The following is a 21946-nucleotide window of genomic DNA, read 5'->3' as shown; positions in this document are numbered from 1 at the left end:
ATCTTTCATGAAATACTTTTCTTTCTCACCCACCTTAGTTCAGAAATTACATTTACGGGGTCCCCCCTTGAGTTTCCTTTGTTTTATCTTGATAATTTTCAAAATGCATCTTCTTATCTGATCATTTCCATTCTAACTGAGAGTATCAAAACTAAAAAAAAAATGGTGGCACAACTGAAACAGCAAGAAGAACGATATACGTGGTTCGTCACTTGTGTCTGTGACTACGTCCACGGGAAAAGTGTTGCTTTTTCCACTGATTGTATGTTACAATTATGTACATGGAAATCCCATAAATTTCACCTCTCCTACATTGCCCAGTTTATTGCCTCTCTGTTTTGTGATTGAATATATTGGATACAACAAACCATTCCAGATGCCAGCAATTACTTGTTTAAATGTATTGTGGATGTATGCAGTAGATTGCTATCAATCCGTCAAGTGCTAGCCGTGGCAACAAATACATGCACTTCCTTATCGAATACGATTCACATTTGAAAATGGCTCAGCTCTGGCTTTCGGTGCAGCCTTAGATGCTGCTTCTGGAGCTCCAAACACATTCCAGAACCTCAATGTTTCATCTGCTGCTGCTGATGCTACTGTGCAACCATCTGGACTCTGAAGGAAGTTGACATCACACTAATCAGGAAAAGCCTCATAATAAGACAATCAAATCAATCAGGTTTGTGCTCGAGAAAAAATTACCTGGGCCATGAAAAGAACTCTTGAAGTATGGCCATTGAGCTCAGCCATCTTCACCATTGAGGGGTATTTCCAAAGTGTTAACTGATTCTGGGTAAAACCATGAGAGCTGAGTAACTCCCTCTCGTTCTTGTTCCACAGCAGGGAACATACCTGAGACCCAGTGTCAATTGAGTTCAAGCATGCACCTGTGTGGGTATTCCAAAACTTGATGCAACGGTCCCCACTACCTCCACCGGAAGCCAACAAATTCCCTTGGAAGGGGCACCAAGCAAGGGCTTTTACAGCAGATGTGTGATCTTCAAGTCTGTGAAGCCACTGCGTTGCCGAATTAGAAGATGCTGTAGCTCTATCCCAGATGTAAAGTAGATTATCATTCCCTCCACTGGCTAATTGTGAACCTGAAGCTGACCACTTGAGCCCGCAAACCTCTTGCTCATGCCCGCTGTAGGTTTCAACAACATGCGATCTAATTCTTACATCGTTGTTGACAATTCTACCGTCCATCCCCCCACTTGTGAGTATGTGGTTGTTCCATGCCAAAGACCCAACTCGCTGCCTGTGCCCACCTCTCAAAGTTCTCAACTGTCTATTTGAACTTGTATCCCATAGTTGCACTTCTGAGTTGTTCAAACCAACCGCAATATGCCGTCCATCAGGAGCCCAGCTAACCGATGTTACAGGGCCATCTTCATCATCAACTGTAACTAGTTCTGAAGTAGAACCATTTCTTGCATCCCACAAGTACACTGTGCTTCCAAGTGCTATTGCAAGAACATTCGCGCTTCCCCAGTCCAGCAAATTCAGATAATAGTCATCCACAATATCCGGAGCATCCAAAGTCTTCTCCGAACTCTGATCATGACCAACAAAAATAATCACTTAAATTGAAAATCAGATCCTTGCTAACAAACTAAGGAATAAAATTGATGGAATGTGCACCTGGGGGATAAACCGTTTGGGCTTGGCTGGTTTATTATCGTGGGTATAAGTGGACATCTCGTGAGGGATTAAGTCAAGTGGCGCAGGTGGCTTGTTCTTGAAAGCAAGAATTCGGGTCCGGTTCATGTTTAAGGATTCTGCAAGCTGCTTCCTGTAGGCTTCTCTAGAGGGGGAACACACATCTGGGTTTTCCTTACCTTTATTCCCCTCAGTAAGCATATAGTGAGCATAATCAAAGTCCATTGCTGACCTATTTGGTATGAATCTGTCCAACTGTACAGTCATAAGAAAAAAATTACGAATCAAAAACTTGTTTACGAATTCAAAAAGGGGAAATAAAGATTCATCATGTGTAATTTCGAATCCCATCATTCAGATCCCACTTCCGTATAATTGGAATCTTCAGTTCTTATTTACTATCGAACAATTAACGCCAAATGATTGTCATTAAAACCATAATTTAAATTGTAAACCCTTTGGAACTCTTTCTTTGAATAATCATGAAATCGTGAAAGTTGTACACAAATTACAATCAGGGAGAAAAATATTTTCTTACATTTTCTTTGGAACTCTTTCTTTGAATAAATTGCTCTTGAAGAGGGTACCGTGATCGTGTTTTGAGGGTTCCGGAAGAACTCAAAGATCCTGCATCCATAGTTAGGGGAAGAAAGAAAAAACCAAAAATAGAGAAGAACAGAAAGCAATATAGAAAATGGTACAAACGAAAGAAGAAGAAAAAATTAAAGCACAAAGCAAAACCCTGAAAAAACAGATTATTAGACAAAATGAAATCAACCGAATCGAAGTGGTTTTAACAAAAATCAATCAAGATTATTATTAGAGAGCCTTTGATGAATGTTCGAATGCCGTGAAAATGGAGAGAGAGGGAGAGAGACAGATTTGAATGGTGAATGGGAAAATGTTGAATTGTATATATACTAGAGATGGTGACAGAGGAAATGAGAATTAGGGTTTTGTAATGTTCTCGAGATTAATTGTAAGGGCGGCAACGGCTATTTTGATTTGTTTTTGGAAATAGCCGTTATATCGCGTATTGACCAAATTGTCCTTTTTACTCGCATCGCCATTGCCAAACAGCCCATGAGCCCAACACCCAACAGGATCTTTTTGCGGACCTCCCTCAGTAATTAGTAGGTTAGAATTAATAAATCATAATAATCTTTTTTTTAAGTTAAATCATAATAATCTTTGAAATTTTCAATACTGAAATTTTTTTAGGAATTTTTTTCTCACTTTTTGAGTCAAATAGTTCTCAAAATAAAATATAATTGTATATCATGCGTGTTTATACGGTAAAATAAATTGAAAAAAATAATGATGTAAAATAAAATAAATTATAATTTTTAAATTCTATGAAGAATATATTATTAGAAAAATCTGATGAAATGTAAGAATATAAGATAAAAACACACATGTAATGAAAAAATTGTCTATGAATACCTATGAATTGTTAAATAAAGGGAAAGAATATTAACGATTATTAATAATATTCGAGAGAATATTTCACATCATGTTTCAACATGAAAAATTATAACTTTATATTTAATGTTTTATTATAAGTGAAATTTAAGAGATTTTCATTTATGTTATGGATAAAGTTTATGTGTATCTTTTGCCTAATGCATCAAATATATAGGTTAAGAACATAAAATATGACTTTATTGGAAAAAATGTTAAAGTTTGTGTATTTAATATTTGTTAACTCGTACACAAAATACATATATCTAGTTATCAAAATAGGTAATTAAGACAAGTGAGCCAAATAATGAAAAATGGTTTAGGTCAAACCATATTAACTATCGTATGGGTCATTGATTTGTTGGTGTGTTAAACCATTTTTTTTTCTTTTGTGAACCATAATATCTTTTAACCAAAAGTCAATGATTAAATCTCTTCCTGAGATTCGTTTAAGTTTGATGTTTTCAAATGGTTGTTTCTTCTTATGCATGAGTCAAAAGTTGAACTCATAATCACATGCTTAATTAAGAGATAATATTATTTATTAATTATGTCACACCATGTTGGTAGATCGAATCGATTTTATTTTTTCATTTTTACAATCATCTATATGATTTTTGTATAAAAAAATAAGCCAAATAGGGCTGAATGGTTGATAGCTTACATTTCACTAGCCTAATATAACTTGCACAAATACTTAATGTACCTCATTTTTTGTTTGGTGCACCCCCCAAAAATTGTAAAGTTCCCACTTTACCCTTTTCATCTCACTCATTGTCTTTTTTTCTCCATCTTACTCTTCACTGTGACTAGCACCATTGTCGAACATAACCTGTCTTATGAGAGCATCAACCTTAGACTCAGTAGAAGCCCAAAAGGAAGCAAACATGTCTTAGCACACATGGTAAGAACATGTGACCTAGGGTAGTTCTCGACAATGTTGTTGGCTTCGCGTAGAATGGTGAAGGTTTGACCATTGACTTAAGTCCGCGAAGCTTGGAGAGGTAGTGGTTGAGGTTGGAAATGATGCTAAAACAACCAATGGTGTTTATTATGGATTGCTAAATCCGCAATTTGTTTGTTACATAATTTTTAAATAGTCACATGACATTAATTTTTCATCTTCTATGTATAATTATACGATCTAAATTTAATTTTTTCACTCTCATATAAGATAAATTTTTCTAATATGATATGACCCCTTATCTCTCTTTCTACACTATATATACAAAGTCTAGAAGTAAAGTATCACATAAAATTAAATCATAGGATTGACGTGCTGGTGTAAGGTTTCATTGCATTCACTTGTGAGGAAAAAATCTATTTAATTAAACAATCCGTGTTCGATTCTTATCCTATATAAATTTTTCGTAGGTTAATGACAATCATACACAATAAATAAAAATAATGTTTGATCTAGTAGATTATAGAATATTCATGATTTGACTTAAAAGACAAAAAAATATTAAAGAAAACTAACTAAAAACAATACAAACATCAAAAGGGAAAAGTCAAAAATAATAAGTGTATTTGGAACAAAGTATAAGTTCTATATTATAGTGGGGATAGATTTTAAATTTTAAAACACCAAACACAAACTATAAATTTTTAGTTTAATTCAAAATTAACACTATATTTAATTAAAACCAAATCAAATTACATTTATTTATTTATTTATTTAAACAATTTTTTATCTAAAAATCTGAATTCCTCTTGATCTTATAGAGTTAATGATACTCAGAGTCTCACATGGATGGGTGCTATATGATTATCCCCATCGGAAATTTTCTAGGAGAGGAAGTGGAGAGTCATAATAATAAAAAAAAAAGTGGAGTGTAAAATTGGAACATACGTATACACATGTGTTTGGCTATTGAAATATGATGCAAATAGTTATTCCAACCTCACCTCACGGATATAATAAAACTTAAACTTATGCCTAATGTGTTATATTGAAACTCTTTTCCAATTTCAATTGTACATCAAGCATAAAAAATGTCTTATAATTATATTTTCTTTAAATTTTTTTGTAGATGTTCGTTTTAAGAGTTAAAGTTATTTTTTTTTATAAATATTATACTAATTTAGATTTCACTTGAAAACAAGGTGCCACATTTAAATGAGTTAATTAATTAAAGTCACGCGTTACGTGTGCACATACATTCAAGTATTCAACAAAAGAGTGCACGAGCACGATCCACATATGCATGTGGCTTAACCTGTTGAAAAAGAAATGCTTCTAGAAGATTCAGACTTGAATTAAGCAAAGTCAAAATTGAAAACCCTAAAAATGAAATTTCCCAAATCTGAATGGAATCCTGTGCCCTAACCCACATCATCGCAATTATCGTCGTCCGTTCATCGTCTTTCTTCGCCGGCGGTTGAGGCACCGCATCCATCCATTAATCTCGAGAGAGCGAGAGAAAAAATAGAGAAAAGCTGGGGAAGCGAAAGAGAGCAAAAGCGAAAGCGAAAGGGAGAGTGAGGGAGATGGAGAGTTCGGGGTTAGGTCCTGTTGATTGCGACGTTGGATCGATTGTTTGGGTTCGAAGAAGGAACGGTTCGTGGTGGCCGGGTCAAATACTTGGCCCCGATCACCTTTCTGCTTCTCATCTCACCTCTCCTCGTTCAGGAACTCCCGTTAAACTTCTCGGAAGGGAAGATGCCAGCGTGTAATTGCCTTTATTTTTTCCTTTTATTATTTATTATTCTTATTCAATAATTCATATCACGCTTTATCGATTGATTATAGACAGTGCTGTTTAGTTTAGTTTAGCCACCGATAATTAAGTTAAAGTTTATGTGATTGTGACTGTGAACATATACTTGTTGAATGGTTTCAACTGTATGCGAGTCAGAAAAGTTATGGAGACTTGTTCTTGTGACATCCAGTGTGCTGATGCATCAATTGTCATTAGTATTTATTTGATTTTTCCTCCTGTGGGTTGGTATTATTTTTAACAGAGATTGGTACAATTTGGAGAAATCCAAGCGCGTGAAGGCATTCCGATGTGGTGAATTTGATGGATGTATTGAAAGGGCGGAGTCCGCCCAGGGTATGCCGTTAAAGAAAAGAGAGAAATATGCACGCAGAGAAGATGCCATTCTTCATGCTCTTGAACTCGAGAAGCAAATGTTAAAGAAGCAAGAAAAAATAGGTTTTGCTTCTGACTAGACCAATTTTAGATCATATAATATACTGTTAAGAAAGGCATAGTCATGTATCCCGAGTGACATTAAGAAATGACAATGAAAAAACAAAATCATATGCAACATCTTGGTAAAGAGGTTTGGGCCCAATATTGCCTTTTGAGATGTCCGTTCCCATATTCTGATGATCCAAATGTTTATTAGAAACTAATAGTTGATGATAGTGCTCTGACTCTAACAAGTGATGGTTCTTTGCATAGGAAGTACAATTCAGGCTAATGGTAAAATTATTATTTAGATGGAAGAAAAAGTAGATGTTGGATAGAGCAAAAAATATTTATTGTGGGTAATTTTTTGTTTTCAGGACTGGAGCAACTTGGTGTAGCACACCAAGTAAAGAGGAGCAAATTTGTTTATCTGCCAGAAGAATCTAGTGATTCTCTGGATTACAAGGAGACTCCTGTCAATGTTGCAATGTCCCAATTTGGAGGGGAGTATGCTTACTGCAGTTCTTTAGCTGAAGAGAGTGAGTCTGCTTTTATGGATGTTGTTGAATCTGATTCTCTTGAAACTGGTTCTGCTAATGCTGATTCAGATTCCTCTGAAATGGAACTTGACAAAGATGACGAGATGACTACACTTTCAGGTTTAGTTTCTACCATGTATATCTTTTGCATAATTATAATCTATGGTCACAACTTGAAAATGCTAAAAAAATGGCATTTGATTGTTGGTTCTAGTGGTCTATTTATTTTTCCAAGTATCTGTTTATTTGAGGTAATTTACTTCCCATACACTTCATTATTTTTCTTGTGCTGAAAGTAGGATTAGTTTTCCTTGTTACATTATTGCACGGATGGTGAATAATATCTTTGAGATTTGGTTTTTAACTGAGCCCAATGGCATGCAATCCATGTTGTTGTTGCTGTTGTATTGAAACAAATTCTGTGTGTCAAAGTTTCAATGCTTCTTCTACATTCTTGCATCTTTCCTTCTCCGTTTCCTTAAAAATAACTTTGGATAGTAACTATATCCCTGCAAATGCCTTACAAGCTATGTACAATATGATGATTCTGCTGCCCTCACTTGTCCCTATTTCTTCTGATGAAATCAACAAATGGTTTTGCTGCTTATATTTATTATAAAGGTTTTAAAACTTCCTAACATTCCCAGATTGGCCAATGTACAGTGAATATTGCTGTATTGAACTTGTTCTTTGAGTTTGTGTTAGACTGTTGGTTTTAGTTCTATTTCAAATAATCCTTTTTTACTCTTCTGATGTAATAGCAGAAATTGGTCGTGATACTGAAGAACAAGAAAGCACTAGCAGTGAGGAACTTGATGAGTTGGCAATTTCTGGTGACATGCCTCACCTCTATCCTCGTCAGCATATATCATGTAGTGAAGCTGTATCCAAATGGAAGTTAAAAGGAAAAAGGAATAATCGTAATCTTGTAAAAAGGTCTGTTGGTGCTGCTGATGGGAAAGGTGTTGTTTTATATGAAGCAGATGTTGAAGGATTAAGAAGCCGTTTAAATCACAAGAGATTGGTGCCTAGTATGCATTATTATGGGAATGGTATTAGTGATGTTTTTGATGACACCGATCAAATGTTTGGTTTTGAAGATGAATATTCTCCAACTTCCAAAGCACTAGCAAAAGGTCAAAACAAAATTGATCATGGTGTTGATTGGGATGAATGGGCTTGGGAGGATCAGACTGCTTTGAAAGGATATTGGGAAAGTAAAGGGTTTGCTCCATTATATAGTGATAGATATCATTTTGATGGAAGGATCAGGTCGATGCTGGTAGATGTAGACTTGAAGGTTCAAGCAAGCTATCGTAAAGCGCCTGTCCCCATTGTTTCTATCACAAGTAAGTTAGATGGGAAGTCAATAATAGGGCACCCAATCCAAATTGAATCCCTTAAGGATGGTTCATCGGATAAACTTTTTTCTGCAATTGATGACTTTAGTAACGATGGGACTGGCTTTGAGGGAAGTAGTGTACTTCCACCAGCTTGGAGGACTGCAAGGAGAACAGCAAATTTTCGTGTTCCTCGTCCCCTTGTATTGTCATCTAATGGTGCTGATAGTTATGCAGATTTCTGCATTGATCAAGAAAGAAATATTGAATATAAGAAATTAAATGGTGGAAGTTCCAATCATATGGCAAGCCTTTCCAGGAAGAGTGGCTTTAACAGTTCTGTGCCTTCAGTAGACAAGAAGTCCTCAAAAAAGATGCCAAAGAAAGTGAGCTTGTCATCTAGTCAGAAAACTAGAACTCTATCCTCATTATCTATTGAAAATAATCATGGTAAAAAGCAATTGCATGATAGAAGTTTTTATCAAACAAATAGGTTGACTAAACCAGAGGTCTCTGGGCTCACCACTGTTGCTTGCATACCAGTCAAATTAGTATTTAGTAGATTACTTGAGAAGATTAATAGGCCACCTTTAAAAGCAGCTAGTAATGCGGCTTTGTCAAATACTGGTGTGGAGAGAAAATAATAGGTTACATGTACATTATTATATATGAGAACAATAATTTTAGTGTTGGCATAACAATTGTTGGGTATCTCTTGTTTCCAACAACAAAAGAGAAATCCTATGAGATTTATTATTAGTTTCTTTGATGATGAATTTGAAGTATAGACCCCAATTCATCCTGTTACTAGATAAATATAAGGTGCATGAAGTGCGTGCTTGAACCATTTTATTTTAAATATTTGTGTTTCTTGACCACATTTTTAAGATTACTTTTGAAAACAACCCCCCCCAGTTATGATTTTTATATATTTTTTTACTAATAAGTTACATAAATTCCATAAAAAAATCATCCTATAAAAATAATCCATTGAAATTTAATATTTTTTAATATCAGAAGATATTTTATAAATTATAAAAATATTAATTGAATATTACCGTTTGTAGAAAAAATTTGATAATCTTAATTAAATCTGCGACTCGTGCATTGTACAGGATTAATTATATTTTAATATTTTTATTTGAATATTGTTTTGTAAGTAATGTGAGATGATCAAGTGTGAATATAGATATAAATGTTTTTACACTCAAGTACTCAACGTATTTAGCCAAATAATATAGCACAAAAAGTTTACTTCTATAACACAAATTTTATAATTTTTTTTATTTAACATCTATCGAAAATAGTTTTTTTTATCAATTGCTTATAAACTTCCCATAATAAAAACATTATCAAGACTCAAATGTAGAAAAAAAAAACATTGTCAAGACTCGAACATTTTCATTTTTTCTTAATTAAACTAAGAAAGGAAAAAGTAAAGAAGAAAATACCTTGCAAAATAAAATGATTTGATTTGGGGAGAGGATTTGAAAACGCAAAACTAGTTTATGTGGGTGAGGGGATTTGAAAACGCAAAAAAACTAAATTTGGGGAAAATATAATCAATACCAACATATATCAAATTTGAAAGTGAAATTTATATCAATTTTTTTTTTGAAAGTGAAACAATAAGAAATTGAATTCAAAAGATACATGTTACCATATTTATAGTCAGAAATAAAAATATAACCGATTAGAGTAGATGCACTTTAAATATACCAATTATCAAGATCTAAATCAATTTTTGAAGAATATATATTTTGAAAACAAAAAACTCATGATATATAGAAAAGTGATACGGATATACTCATTTATATAATCTCTCTTAATATAATGTATTATATTTTAAATTAAATTTTTTTTCCTCTCTCTTTTTTCTTCCTTAGTTGTATATTTTGTTATACAAATATAATTTATCTTTCAAAAGTATTTTGAATTCTTAATACTCCCTCAGTATAAACTTTTACTTTTGAGTTTATTATTGAAAAAAATTAAAGTATATTCAGTTTTTTATACAAGGTAAAAAATATAAATAATAACAATAACAATGATAATAAACTATTATGATTAATAATATTAAAATTAAAATCTAATAATTAGAAAAAGAGAAAAAGTATTGAAATGTATATTTTTGTTTAAAAATATTTAATTGTATTAGGTGCTGCAACAATCAAAATCTGTGTCAAATAATCACCGTTTCTCAGATGTTTTATTTGCAACACTGAAAGCACGAGCAGTTCCGTTTTGGTTTGTTCGTCGCCGCTGCGAGAGAGTGCCCTAGCTACCTCTCGAGCTTGCCACCTACGCGACTGAAAAGTCCATTTGTTTTTTTCTCTCGCTTTTCGATTGTGAAACAGCGTCGCAAGGTTCACATTTCTATCTCCTTTCAATGCTATGCTTTTTGTTTCCCTTGCTTTCTTGATTTGCATTTCCATTGCAATTGATTTTCGCGTTTTACTGTGCTCATGTGAATTCAAATCCCTAGATACTCTCTCTTTCTGCTTGATGCCACACCGTATTTTTCAAATTCCTGATTTGCATTGATGCGACGAAATATTCTTATTGTGTATGCTTTTCCTTTCTTATAAATTATTTGTTGTGCTTAATTGCTTTGAAACACACTATCCTTACATTTGAGTAGCGTAACTGTGCTTCTTGAATGAATTTGTCTCCTAGGGTTTGTAAATACTGTGTTTGCAGTATGTAACCATTACTAACGCACATGTATAAATTTTTAGGAGAAAGAAATGGATGAGGGAAAGCATAAATCGAGGAAAGAAAATCATGAGGTGAAAGATGGGGATTCTAAGAGGAGTCACCGCGATCGTGACCGTGATAGAACTGGAGAAAGGGGTAAGGATAAAAACGATGGGAGGCACAGGGATAAGGAGAAGAGGGATCGTGAGTCCCGAAGACATGAGAGAGAGAGTACTGATTCTGAAGACAGGTATGATAGAGACAGGGAGAAGCTCAAAGATAAAGATAAGGATGTGGACCGAGAAAGAGGTCGAGACAAGAAAAGGGAAAGGGACAGGGAAAGGGAGAGGACTGACAGAGTAAGAGAGAAAGAAAGAGAGAGGGAAAGAAAAGAGGATAAGGAGAGGATCAGAGAGAGAGAAAGAGAAAGGAAGGATCATGAGAGAGAGAAGGAAAAGGAAAGAGAAAGGGGGAGGAAAGCACGAGGGAGGGAGAAGCGTAGGGAAGTTGATAGTGATTGCAGTGATGGTGAATCTAAGGAGCGGGATAGAAAGCGGCATAGGAAAGAGGATGGTGATTACAAGAGAGAGAGGGAAAGGAGTGTCAGCAAGTCAAGCAGAAAATCTGAGGAACATGAAGGAAGCCCAAGAAAAAAGAGTGGCGGAGATGATTCAGATACCAAAGATGAAGAGAAAAAACCTACCCGTGAAGAGGAGATGGAGGATGAACAAAAGAGGTTGGATGAAGAAATGGAAAAGCGGAGGAGGAGAGTTCAAGAGTGGCAAGAGCTAAGGAGGAAGAGGGAAGAAGCAGAAAGAGAAAAACACGGTGAAGCAAGTGCTAATGAACCTGAGTCTGGAAAGACCTGGACGCTTGAAGGGGAATCTGATGATGAAGAAGGACCAGGTACTGGGAAGCAGACAGGTATGGATGTTGATGAAGATGACAAACCTGCTGATAAGGAGCCTAAGGATGTGATGGTGGTAGATACTGTTAATGGGACAATTGCATCTGATTTACAGGATGGACCTGCTGGTGCTCCTGAAGATGAGGAAATAGATCCATTGGATGCTTTCATGAATTCTATGGTTCTACCTGAAGTTGAAAAGCTAAACAATGCTGTGACATCGTCACTTTCTGGTAAAGCCATCGACGTAAAACCCAAGGATAAAGGGAATGAGCAAAATCGTGGTGCACAGTCAAGGAAAGTTTCAAATAAGTCTATTGGCAGAATAATTCCTGGTGAAGAGTCTGACTCAGATTATGCAGATGATGAAGTGGAGAAGGATCCATTGGATGAAGATGATGATGAGTTCATGAAAAGAGTGAAGAAGACAAAAGCTGAGAAGCTTTCTTTGGTTGACCACTCAAAGATCGTCTATGAACCATTCAAGAAAAACTTTTATATTGAAGTGAAGGAGGTCTCGAAGATGACTCCTGAAGAATCTGCAGTATACAGGAAGCAGTTGGAGTTGAAGATACATGGAAAGGATGTGCCAAAGCCAATAAAATCATGGCACCAGACTGGACTTGCTAGCAAAATTTTGGAGACAATAAAGAAGATGAACTTTGAAAAGCCGATGCCTATTCAAGCTCAGGCGCTCCCTGTAATCATGAGCGGTCGAGATTGCATAGGGATTGCTAAAACTGGGTCAGGCAAAACACTTGCTTTTGTTCTGCCAATGCTGAGGCATATCAAGGATCAGCCACCTGTTGTTGCTGGAGATGGACCTATTGGGCTCATTATGGCCCCTACAAGGGAACTAGTTCAACAGATTCACAGTGATATAAAGAAATTTGCTAAGGTACTGGGTCTGAGGTGTGTGCCTGTGTATGGAGGATCTGGTGTTGCTCAACAAATTAGTGAGTTGAAACGTGGTGCTGAGATAGTGGTTTGTACTCCAGGTAGGATGATTGACATACTATGTACCAGTAGTGGAAAAATAACTAACTTGCATAGAGTAACTTATCTGGTAATGGATGAGGCTGATCGAATGTTTGACATGGGTTTTGAACCTCAAATCACACGTATTGTTCAGAATATTCGTCCAGATCGTCAAACAGTTCTGTTTTCTGCTACTTTCCCCCGTCAGGTTGAAATTCTGGCTCGTAAGGTCTTGAATAAACCTGTTGAAATACAAGTTGGTGGGAGGAGTGTTGTGAACAAAGACATAACACAGCTAGTTGAGGTGAGGCCAGATAATGAAAGGTTCCTTAGACTCTTAGAAATATTGGGGGAATGGTATGAAAAAGGAAAGATTTTGATATTTGTTCACTCACAGGAGAAATGTGATAGTTTGTTCAAAGATCTGCTCAGGCATGGTTATCCCTGCCTTTCTCTTCATGGGGCCAAGGACCAGACAGACCGTGAATCCACAATATCTGATTTTAAAAGCAATGTCTGCAATTTATTGGTTGCAACAAGTATTGCTGCCAGGGGATTAGATGTTAAGGAGCTTGAATTGGTGATCAATTTTGATGTTCCTAACCACTATGAAGATTATGTACATCGTGTTGGGCGCACTGGACGAGCTGGCCGGAAGGGTTGTGCCATTACATTTATTTCTGAGGAAGAGGCAAGATATGCACCTGATCTGCTGAAAGCCTTGGAGCTATCTGAGCAGACTGTTCCAAATGATCTGAAAGCTCTTGCTGGTAGCTTTATGGCAAAAGTTAATCAAGGACTGGAGCAAGCTCATGGGACTGGTTATGGAGGCAGTGGCTTTAAATTTAATGAAGAGGAAGATGAGGTGCGGAAAGCAGCAAAGAAAGCACAAGCCAAGGAATATGGGTTTGAAGAAGAGAAGTCAGATTCTGAAGATGAAGATGAAGGTATTAGGAAGGCTGGCGGTGATATCTCACAGCATTCTGCTTTTGCTCAGATTATCGCTGCCACTAAAGGTAATGTTCCTGCATTGCCTACTCCAATGCTCCTACCATCCTTGCCAGTTTTGCCTGGGACAGGGCTACCTCTTCCTGCAAACGAGGGGGCGGCTCGAGCAGCAGCAATAGCTGCTCTAAACTTGCAGGACAAATTAGATAAAATACGATCAGAAGCATTACCAGAGCATTACGAGGCTGAGTTGGAAATAAATGATTTTCCCCAAAATGCTCGCTGGAAAGTTACACACAAGGAAACTTTAGGCCCTATTTCTGAATGGAGTGGAGCTGCAATTACCACCAGGGGGCAGTTTTTCCCACCTGGCAAAATCCCAGGACCCGGGGAACGCAAACTCTACTTGTTCATTGAAGGTCCTACTGAGCATTCTGTTAAGTCAGCTAAAGCAGACTTGAAGCGCGTTTTGGAAGACATCACAAATCAGGCTATGCAACTTCCTGGTGGAACTCAACCAGGCAAATACTCTGTTGTGTAAAGCGTAAGATCCTGTTCTATTTGATCCTAGTGTTGCTAATTTTTTTATAATGGCTGTTAATAAGCTTTACGGTACATACTAATGAATGGGAGAAGTGGCTGTCCAGCTTTGTAGTTATTATTTTTTTGTGAGATCTAATTGGATTGAGAGGTTTTCTCATTCATCCTCTTTGGGTGGACTTTCTTTTGGTTCAGAACTGATATAGAAACTGTTTTTCTGGGTTTAAATTGGAAATAAAATAGATTTAGTTTATAATCAGGATTCGGATCTCTTAGCAATTTGGTGATATTTGTTTAGTGACGTTTTTGTTTAGTTATTATTTTTTAAAAGGTTCTGCAACCTAAGTAAATCTACTTTTGGTAGTCAACGTGAAGGCATAATGGGACTCTGTTAAACACTCTTGTCTCGCGCCCCAATCTGGGACAAATTGCACATATTGTCTGCCTTTCACTTTTGCCGTACATACAGGTATGAGTATTGTTGTGGAAAGTCCTGTCCATCGTTTACCTTTTCTTGTTCCGTGTGTTTGCAATGTATGGAACTCCTAATATTTTTTTTGCATACCAGATAAAGATGTTTTGCTTTTTAACTTTTAATTGCACAAATCTCTATCCTTTTGATTGTTGCCTTGTTGACTCATTCACTATTGGTGCAGGTGGGTCTTTTGAACCTATGATTGCATGTTCCTTTCCATCCATCGCACTTGCATCGTGACTGTCTAAGGTGCTGATCGTGGTGTGACTTATTTTATCTAGGTTCTGTTTGATTTGTTGCAATATGCAACCATCCTCTAAACTCAGATATTTTGCTGTGTTACCCCATGTACGAGTTGTAGAATTTATGATGCTATTATTTATCTGATATACGCGTGTATCTTTCAGGTTTTGATTCGCTGTCCTTTTGCAAGGGAAACAAGATTTGATGGAGAGTTTCAGTTATTAATGCATTTGCCTTACCAACACCACCACTGTGTTTCAGCACATGTACCATAATAGAATATCTTTCCAATAAGTTTACTTTATAATAGATACACTTAACATGGCATCTAAATCGTCGGTTTAGGGTCATAGCTCACATAAAATCATTGCAATTGTATTTTTTCTCGTGAAACTCATCAATTCTCTTTTGTGTTGAAATTTCTAGGAATATGTAAAATTTTATTTGGTTTGCTTAAAGCATTTTTAGGAATTATTGACGAAAAGTTCTCACTTGTTGAATTACTGAACATCATGTACTCGTTCTGACTTTAGTGATTTTTATTTTTGCAAGAAGAGGCAAGAGCAGTGTTTTTTTTTTAGAATACAACCATCTTGTTACATTTTATATTTTGTATATACTCAGGGTTCACTTTTTAATTTTTTATAATACAGTATTTATGTCAATAAAAAAATTGATACCGTACTGTGATTTTAATATAAAATATAGGTGTATTAAATTGAAAGCCACAGAAAAAACATCGTTAATAATTGGACATGATATTAATTTTCAATTGCTGTTATAATTTTAAAAGATTATGCAAACTAAATTACCAAATTCCAACTTGAAAAATTAAAATAATAGATCAAATTTCTCTTTTTCAAGAGATATACTAATAGAGTTAATTTTCATACACCGTCAGAATAAAGTCAATCAAAACAGATATTATTTCATTTTTTAAAATAGTAATAAAAATAAAAAATTTAATTTTTCTAATATTATTTTTGTATTCTAAAAAGTTATAGATATAGATTATATTTGATTTATTTTAACGATTTTAATGCAAGAGTCAATAGTGATTAATCATAAACAAAATTTTGAAAGTATTTTCTTTCTTTATCGTTTAAGATGATTTAGAGATAATTTTAAACATCGTCTAATTATCCACATACATTATCAATTTGTTTTTGATTCAAGAATTGGTCTTGAATTAAAATAAAAAATATATAGTAATTGAAGAAGCCCAAATCACCAACCCTATCTATCTATCTCTCTTCGAATCCCCTCCCCCTTAACAAGTTAGCACTCATGATTCCCTCTTCACTCCGATCCACTCGCATATAACAACCCTTATTTCTCCATTGCAAGGTTCATAAAAGCACAGGAATGGAATTAAGCGCGGAGTATTTTAAAATTCATAACGATGTAGACTTATTTTTTTAAGAAAATCTAAATGTATACCGTATTATTTTTACAAAAAGAACGAACTTGGATGAGCCCGTTTTTTCTAACCCTTATAAGAAAGTATGAGTGGTTGAATTAGAAAAAATTAATAGCGGCATCACATCGAAGCTCAATAGTTAATAGCGGCCTCTCGCCGGCAAGAGGTGGTCGCAGCGGTGGTTCTGAGCATTGGGAGCTGACAGTGGCAGCACCGTTGCTTTCTGTTTCAGTTTATTTTAATTGATTTGTGCCTTCTTGCTTCTCCGTCCTCGTCAAGGTAACTAACCCCTACTACTCTTGCATTGAATGCATGTTATAGTGTGTGTGTGATTCGAAGCTTCTCATCCTTCTTCTACAACTGATTTCCATTGTCTTCATGTGCCGTATTTCTCTTTTTTGCTGCCTTTAGTCAATGTCTTTGTTCTGTTTGATGAATTGCCTGGAAAATAATGAGGATGAATTAGAATATGTCCCGCTCTCACAATTTCTTGATTTCTATGATGTTTTACTATTTTCTTTTACTTCTGAATAAATGGTTAAGTACCTGCAGCTTACATTATGCAGAAGAGCACAACAACATTTTTTTTTTAATATAGAAGACTTATTTTTCATTTGGAAATTTGGATTTTGTTCTGCATGTGTTGTTTTCCCCATAAATTTTATGCTAGAGCTTATCAATGAAATGATGTTACCAGTTTTCTTTTGAGCTATTCGGTTTTGATCTTTTATGTGACTTATTCTCTTTGTTCCTTTTTCGTATTGTGCCAAGGCAGGTGTCCATGGCTGAAGATTCAAGGAAACGCACATTGGAGGCTTTGGAGAGAAGAATAGCTTTTGCTAAAGTTGAAGTTCTCCAAAAAGAAAAGAAAAACAAAAAGACTATAAATGAAGATGGGAAACTACCTATTCCTGCAGATTCTACTTCTAATGATCCTTCCCCACATTTGTTGCATTCATCATCAGTCTCATCCAAGAAAGGTATTTCAATTCTGTAGATTTTTCTTATTTCCTTATTCAGAGCTAGTAAATAAGTTAAAGGAGTGTAGGATGTTTTACTCACACATTATTTTTCTTTAGTACCACAATTACTTAATCTCTACCTTCGGAAGCATTTTGTCTTCATGCCTTGATTTTTATGTTATTCATTTGCATCCTGTCTGTCTGCTTGTCATAAAAGAGTGTAAGTTTGATTTTTTATTGCTAATTTAAGAATTCTGCATTACAATACATGCACATCTTTAAATATCTTGTTTGACGTTTAGCTGATAATTTTCATTTCCTCCTTCAGGGAATTTCAGTTTCTCTGGTCATACCACTTTGCAAGGTACTAGACAGTCAATGTAGTACTACCTTTTTTTTATATATAAGTTCTGTCATTTCTATTTTCTTCTTTTTAATTTTGAGGGTTTTTTATGCAAATTATATATTAAATTTACAACTCCAATATACTTGGACAAATTGAAACCAATATTTGTTTACAGACATTGAAGATGGTCCAGCATATGCCCAACTTTCTGTGCCTGTAAATGGAAATCTGCTCACAACTAATGAGGAGGTATTTCTTTGCTTGGAACTCATCTCATGACCAAGAATAGTAAAAAGCCTTATTCAAGCATTTTATGATCAATTTTTCCATTATAATTAATCTCCTCTGAAGTTTGAACTCCTAAAACAATCACTGATCCAAGGAGTAATTCATGGATCTAAAAATCAATATTTTAACCTTCTAACAATCAGGAAAACTGCAATATAGTTGACTTTTCTTTATTCTTTGATTTCAATGATAAATTGGAGGAAATATGTATTTGTTCACTGTTATTGGCCATATATTTTGCAGTTTTCTGCTGAAAGAGGAGGTTCAATTGATGGCATATTGCATGAGCTTCTTCAGAAGGGAGATGCAGCACATAAGTACATGCAAGGATCTAGAAACATGAAAATTGACAACTGGATCCTTCTTGATAATTATGTACAAGGACGGGTGCTTTCCTCTGGTTCTCAAGCTAGGGCTTTGCAACTTCATTCAAAACGCTCTAAGAAACACATGTCTATGAAACGGCATAAGAAGGATGGATCATTAGATCTTCCTCAAGAGTTCCAGAAGTAAGTTAAAAATACACTTCTTGAGTATGTTGATGTTGATCCCTATTGGTATTGTGATAATGTATAGTGTTGTGAGGAATCTTTTATTTCAGCTTCAGCTTTTGTTCCAGATTTTTTAGTTTCATGCTATGTACAAATAATGTTTTGTACAACATGTTTTATTCTAGTTGGTTACATTTTTCTACAAAGATGTTTTTTTGTCCCCTAATAGTTGTTTACTCTGATTGCAGATTTGATATTTTCAAGCCAATGCACGAAATGTGGAAAGATTACATAATGTTGCTTCTTAAATCCACTGGGTACATATTTTGTATCATTTCTGTTGGGTTGATAAATTTTAGTTTCTTGTCTTCAGATTGTCCAGCAAAGAGGGAAAAAAATTCATGATCCTTTATATTGCAGGAAAAATCAATTGGCTCAATGTCTCCTTGGTGCAGATCTACATGGTGCTTTTATTTTAGGTTTGAGCACACTCTTTTACTTTTGATTGAGTTAAGAACACCTACGGTAATCTTACTATACAAATTGCTAAAACATGGTCAATATATTACTACGTTTTCGTACATTGGCTACAAGGACAGTTATTTTCTATTGATTTTTTTGCCCAAAGATAATTATGTTTTAATGTGTAATTCTTTTTGTGCATTGAAAGGTGTGTTAAAACTGCTTTTACTGCTGTACTATTATTGTCAAAGCCTATTTTTGGTGTTCTTAGAGTTAATGATTTTAAGTAGTAGTTGCAGGCAATCATTGGGTTGAAATTATGGCAATTAGTTCAATAGTAAAGATAAGCTGCGAGTTGGTTCAGGGTACAGAACAGTTGGGTTTTCTTGTTCTAGAAAGATCCCCTAATCTGAACCCTCTCTTGCCTCTGAAATCCCCACTGGCCTGCATAACCTTTTTCATGGTCCTTCATTCAGAATTTTAAAAGAAAAAAAAATACTTGATCTTTTCAATTTAGAATAAGAGTTGGGTTTCTTTGATGTCTATATAAAAAAATTAATTATTTTAGCTTCTATTTCCTATACAATCATCTGGAAGTTATCACTGACTATACAATGTCCATCTATGTTATGCAGTTGTGGAGTGTAAAATAACCCATTTTACTGGAATTTGTGGCATCATGATTCGTGAAACTGCAGAAGCATTTGGGATAATTACTGAAGATAATAAATTCCGAGGTAATCCTTCCACTATATAGAAATAGAGACTGGTGTTGCATTATCAAAAGCTGTTATTCCTGTATTTCATAAGCATTAATGCTTGTACAGTTTTTGTTTGCTTTTCTGAAATTTACTAGCGATTGCTACACAAATGTGATAATTAATTAATTATAAGGAATTTGAATTTTGAACTCATGTTTTGAAACTTAGCACAAATGCACAATCTAACAAGGAATGGCTTTTTTATTCAAATTAAAGAGCAATGATGTCAAATATTCAATGCATCCAGTTTCTTTTTGAGATGGAACTGGTTAGCTCAGAAAAGTGCGACTTTTGAGTTAGAATGACATGAGAAATTTTTGTTTGCTTAACTTTGAAAGATGTTTTCTATGATGGGCATTGAACTTTCAATTTCGAGTTTCCACTTTCACGAGTACCAAGTTCATATCATAGTCATTTTCTTAAAATGTACCTTGGCTAAGATTCTTGTAAAGTCCTTTTAAATTGTCCCTTTAGGTTATATCCTTAGTATCCTGTAGGAAACCCTGAAAGTTTTTCCTGCAGGAAACAGGATTTGCTGTTGATACGCTAAGATTTGAAGTTGTTTTAAAGTATAATTCTTTATTTCTAGTTTATTAGTGAAATTTGGCTTTTGAATTTTTTCCAACGACACCCATCCAAAACATTTCACTCACAACAGTTTCTAAATTACATTCCAAGGAGAATGTCAACCTTCAGACCTTTTGTGTGGAGGGTAGAATTCTCCGGAGTTTTAGTGGGACCAAAACTCATTTCTACAAATTGCGACTTTTACTAAGAAACTTAAATGGGTTTTGGCTTACTTTCATCTATACTGTCTCTGTGTCTCTTGTACTGAGATTTCCTTAATTCTTATAGGTTCATCTGTATCTCTTACAACATTGTGAATTAGTTGATTATGAACTACGACCCTTTACCATGCAAATTCTGGACTTTGTTGGCTAAAGTTGAAGTTGTGACGATTTTATCTATTTTGGGATTAATTTATCTGCTTCAAACTTATGAGCAAATATTTACTCTCTATTTGGTAACTTGCAGTTGTTCCCAAAAAGGTTTCTGTGTTTGTATTCCAAGTTGATTGCTGGAAAGTCACTCTGCATGGAGATAAACTTGGTTCAAGAAAGGTTGGATTATGATATTGGTGATAATCCTTCAACTGTAGGTAACATCTTCATCCGACTGACGTCCCTTTTCTATCAGTTTTTGATGATAGTATTTCATCTTTTTGTTGAGTTACTTGTTATTGTCATCTTGTGTTTTTCTTGCTATTCTAAATTATTTACAATGCTTTTCTTACTGTGAGAAACAGAATATCCACGTGACACCTGTGCAATTTGAAAGTCCCAAGCAGTCTATGGGAGAAAGGGAAAAGTTTGATTGCTGATTTGTATCAGTAGAGAAGTTGGAGGTTGCTTAAGATTATTTAATGACAGTGACCTTGACTTATAGGGGCATAGTGTGACACCCATGCTAGCCTTTATTTTTTTTGTGTCCCTTAAAGTTAAACTTGCGCCAATCAATAGAAGTATTGGCTTTCTATGCTGGTTCTATAACTTATCTCGTTTGGTACTGCAGGTGTTATGCTAGAATGATACCATAGATAAGTCTTAGATTTTGGTACCGCTTGCTATAAGACTGGTCTTTTGTCTTGGGAATTGGACTCTTAATTCTTTTTTGTATGATTCTTTCCTGCTTACAAATACTGAAAATGAATTAAATTAGCTAGCACATGTGTATAAGAACTAGGACAAAACATTCTCTTGTGAATTATATTTGCATAGATTGAACAGATGGAGATATTCTATTGAAACACATCATTTCAGGTTAAGAGTAAATTCTTTGAATAAATTTCAAAAGTTTTCTAATACACGAATACTTCCATTTAGGGCAAATAGTTAAAAAAGTGTGAAATACTGACAAATTTGGTCCTTAAAAAGTTTACAAAAAGTGACAATTTAATCTTGTAGATAATATAATAACAAATTGATTTTTAAACTTTACAATTTAATATCAAATTGATCATTTGAAAAATATAACGTAAAGTCAAATTGATTCTTGAATAATATAATTTAATGATAAAATGATTTAGTAAATTTAACAATTGGACTAAATTGTTATAATTTTTACATATTCAAGAATTAAATTTATATTTTCATTTTTAGGAATTAATTTATTATTACATCACACTTTTTAGAATGACTATTTACTCTAAATGGTTAATAAAACAATATTATAATTTGATGTCCAAGAAGCATCACGTCACTTGGAATGTATGATAGACGTGTTGCTGCT

General features: G+C 34.7%; 4 protein-coding genes across 9 annotated transcripts; 3 read left to right on the top strand and 1 right to left on the bottom strand.

Moving 5' to 3' along the window:
• Positions 1-225: 225 nt before the first annotated feature.
• On the bottom strand, positions 226-2624 carry LOC100811967 (cell division cycle 20.2, cofactor of APC complex). The gene is made up of 4 exons (XM_006590393.4): positions 2201-2624; positions 1645-1917; positions 706-1557; positions 226-618 (listed from the first exon to the last, which is right to left on the bottom strand). Exons 1-4 carry the CDS (start codon positions 2297-2299, stop codon positions 475-477), a joined length of 1368 nt encoding a protein of 455 aa, XP_006590456.1. The 5' UTR covers positions 2300-2624; the 3' UTR covers positions 226-474.
• Positions 2625-5339: 2715 nt separating this feature from the next.
• Positions 5340-8898, top strand: LOC102663865 (uncharacterized protein At1g51745). 2 transcript variants are annotated; one of them, XM_006590392.4, is made up of 4 exons: positions 5340-5795; positions 6088-6281; positions 6638-6919; positions 7564-8898. In XM_006590392.4, the coding sequence occupies exons 1-4, from the start codon at positions 5614-5616 to the stop codon at positions 8781-8783; spliced, it is 1878 nt and encodes a 625-aa protein (XP_006590455.1). In that variant the 5' UTR covers positions 5340-5613; the 3' UTR covers positions 8784-8898. The 2 variants fall into 2 exon arrangements, with proteins under 2 accessions (XP_006590455.1, XP_006590454.1); XM_006590391.4 differs by having other exon boundaries at positions 7561-8898.
• Positions 8899-10304: 1406 nt separating this feature from the next.
• Positions 10305-15385, top strand: LOC100806467 (DEAD-box ATP-dependent RNA helicase 42). Of its 5 annotated transcripts, none has more exons than XM_041006527.1 (5): positions 10305-10505; positions 10878-14213; positions 14574-14678; positions 14866-14933; positions 15092-15385. In XM_041006527.1, the coding sequence occupies exon 2, from the start codon at positions 10887-10889 to the stop codon at positions 14208-14210; it is 3324 nt and encodes a 1107-aa protein (XP_040862461.1). In that variant the 5' UTR covers positions 10305-10505; positions 10878-10886; the 3' UTR covers positions 14211-14213; positions 14574-14678; positions 14866-14933; positions 15092-15385. The 5 variants fall into 5 exon arrangements, with proteins under 5 accessions (XP_040862461.1, XP_040862460.1, XP_040862462.1 ...); XM_041006526.1 differs by having other exon boundaries at positions 10321-10505; positions 14866-14965; XM_041006528.1 differs by lacking the exon at positions 14574-14678 and having other exon boundaries at positions 10321-10505.
• A 752-nt stretch (positions 15386-16137) lies between these two features.
• LOC100802747 (ribonuclease P protein subunit p29) lies at positions 16138-21379 on the top strand. Its single transcript, XM_003537844.4, is given in 11 exon segments — positions 16138-16626; positions 17123-17327; positions 17638-17673; positions 17831-17904; positions 18187-18452; positions 18683-18751; positions 18855-18913; positions 19532-19633; positions 20693-20718; positions 20720-20816; positions 20964-21379. Coding segments are annotated over 10 exon segments (957 nt in total). The 5' UTR covers positions 16138-16626; positions 17123-17128; the 3' UTR covers positions 20993-21379.
• The last annotated feature ends 567 nt before the right edge of the window (positions 21380-21946 follow it).

This window comes from Glycine max, chromosome 11 (assembly GCF_000004515.6).
Source record: "Glycine max cultivar Williams 82 chromosome 11, Glycine_max_v4.0, whole genome shotgun sequence".
NCBI classification, from domain to species: domain Eukaryota; kingdom Viridiplantae; phylum Streptophyta; class Magnoliopsida; order Fabales; family Fabaceae; genus Glycine; species Glycine max.
The sequence above is the reverse complement of the archived record's forward strand: the minus strand, read 5'-3'. Positions and strand labels throughout refer to the sequence as shown.

Bases quoted from the DNA above. Each gene is read 5' to 3' on its own strand.
- LOC100811967 (XM_006590393.4), bottom strand. From the start codon at position 2,299: ATGGATGCAGGATCTTTGAGTTCTTCCGGAACCCTCAAAACACGATCA. The intron at 1,918-2,200 runs GTAAGAAAATAT...ATGACTGTACAG, and splicing joins GAAAGAGTTCCAAAGAAAAT to TTGGACAGATTCATACCAAA. The intron at 619-705 runs GTAATTTTTTCT...AACTTCCTTCAG, and splicing joins GAGTTCTTTTCATGGCCCAG to AGTCCAGATGGTTGCACAGT.
- LOC100806467 (XM_041006527.1), top strand. From the start codon at position 10,887: ATGGATGAGGGAAAGCATAAATCGAGGAAAGAAAATCATGAGGTGAAA.
- LOC102663865 (XM_006590391.4), top strand. From the start codon at position 5,614: ATGGAGAGTTCGGGGTTAGGTCCTGTTGATTGCGACGTTGGATCGATT. The intron at 5,796-6,087 runs GTAATTGCCTTT...TATTTTTAACAG, and splicing joins GGAAGGGAAGATGCCAGCGT to AGATTGGTACAATTTGGAGA. The intron at 6,920-7,560 runs GTTTAGTTTCTA...CTGATGTAATAG, and splicing joins CGAGATGACTACACTTTCAG to CAGAAATTGGTCGTGATACT.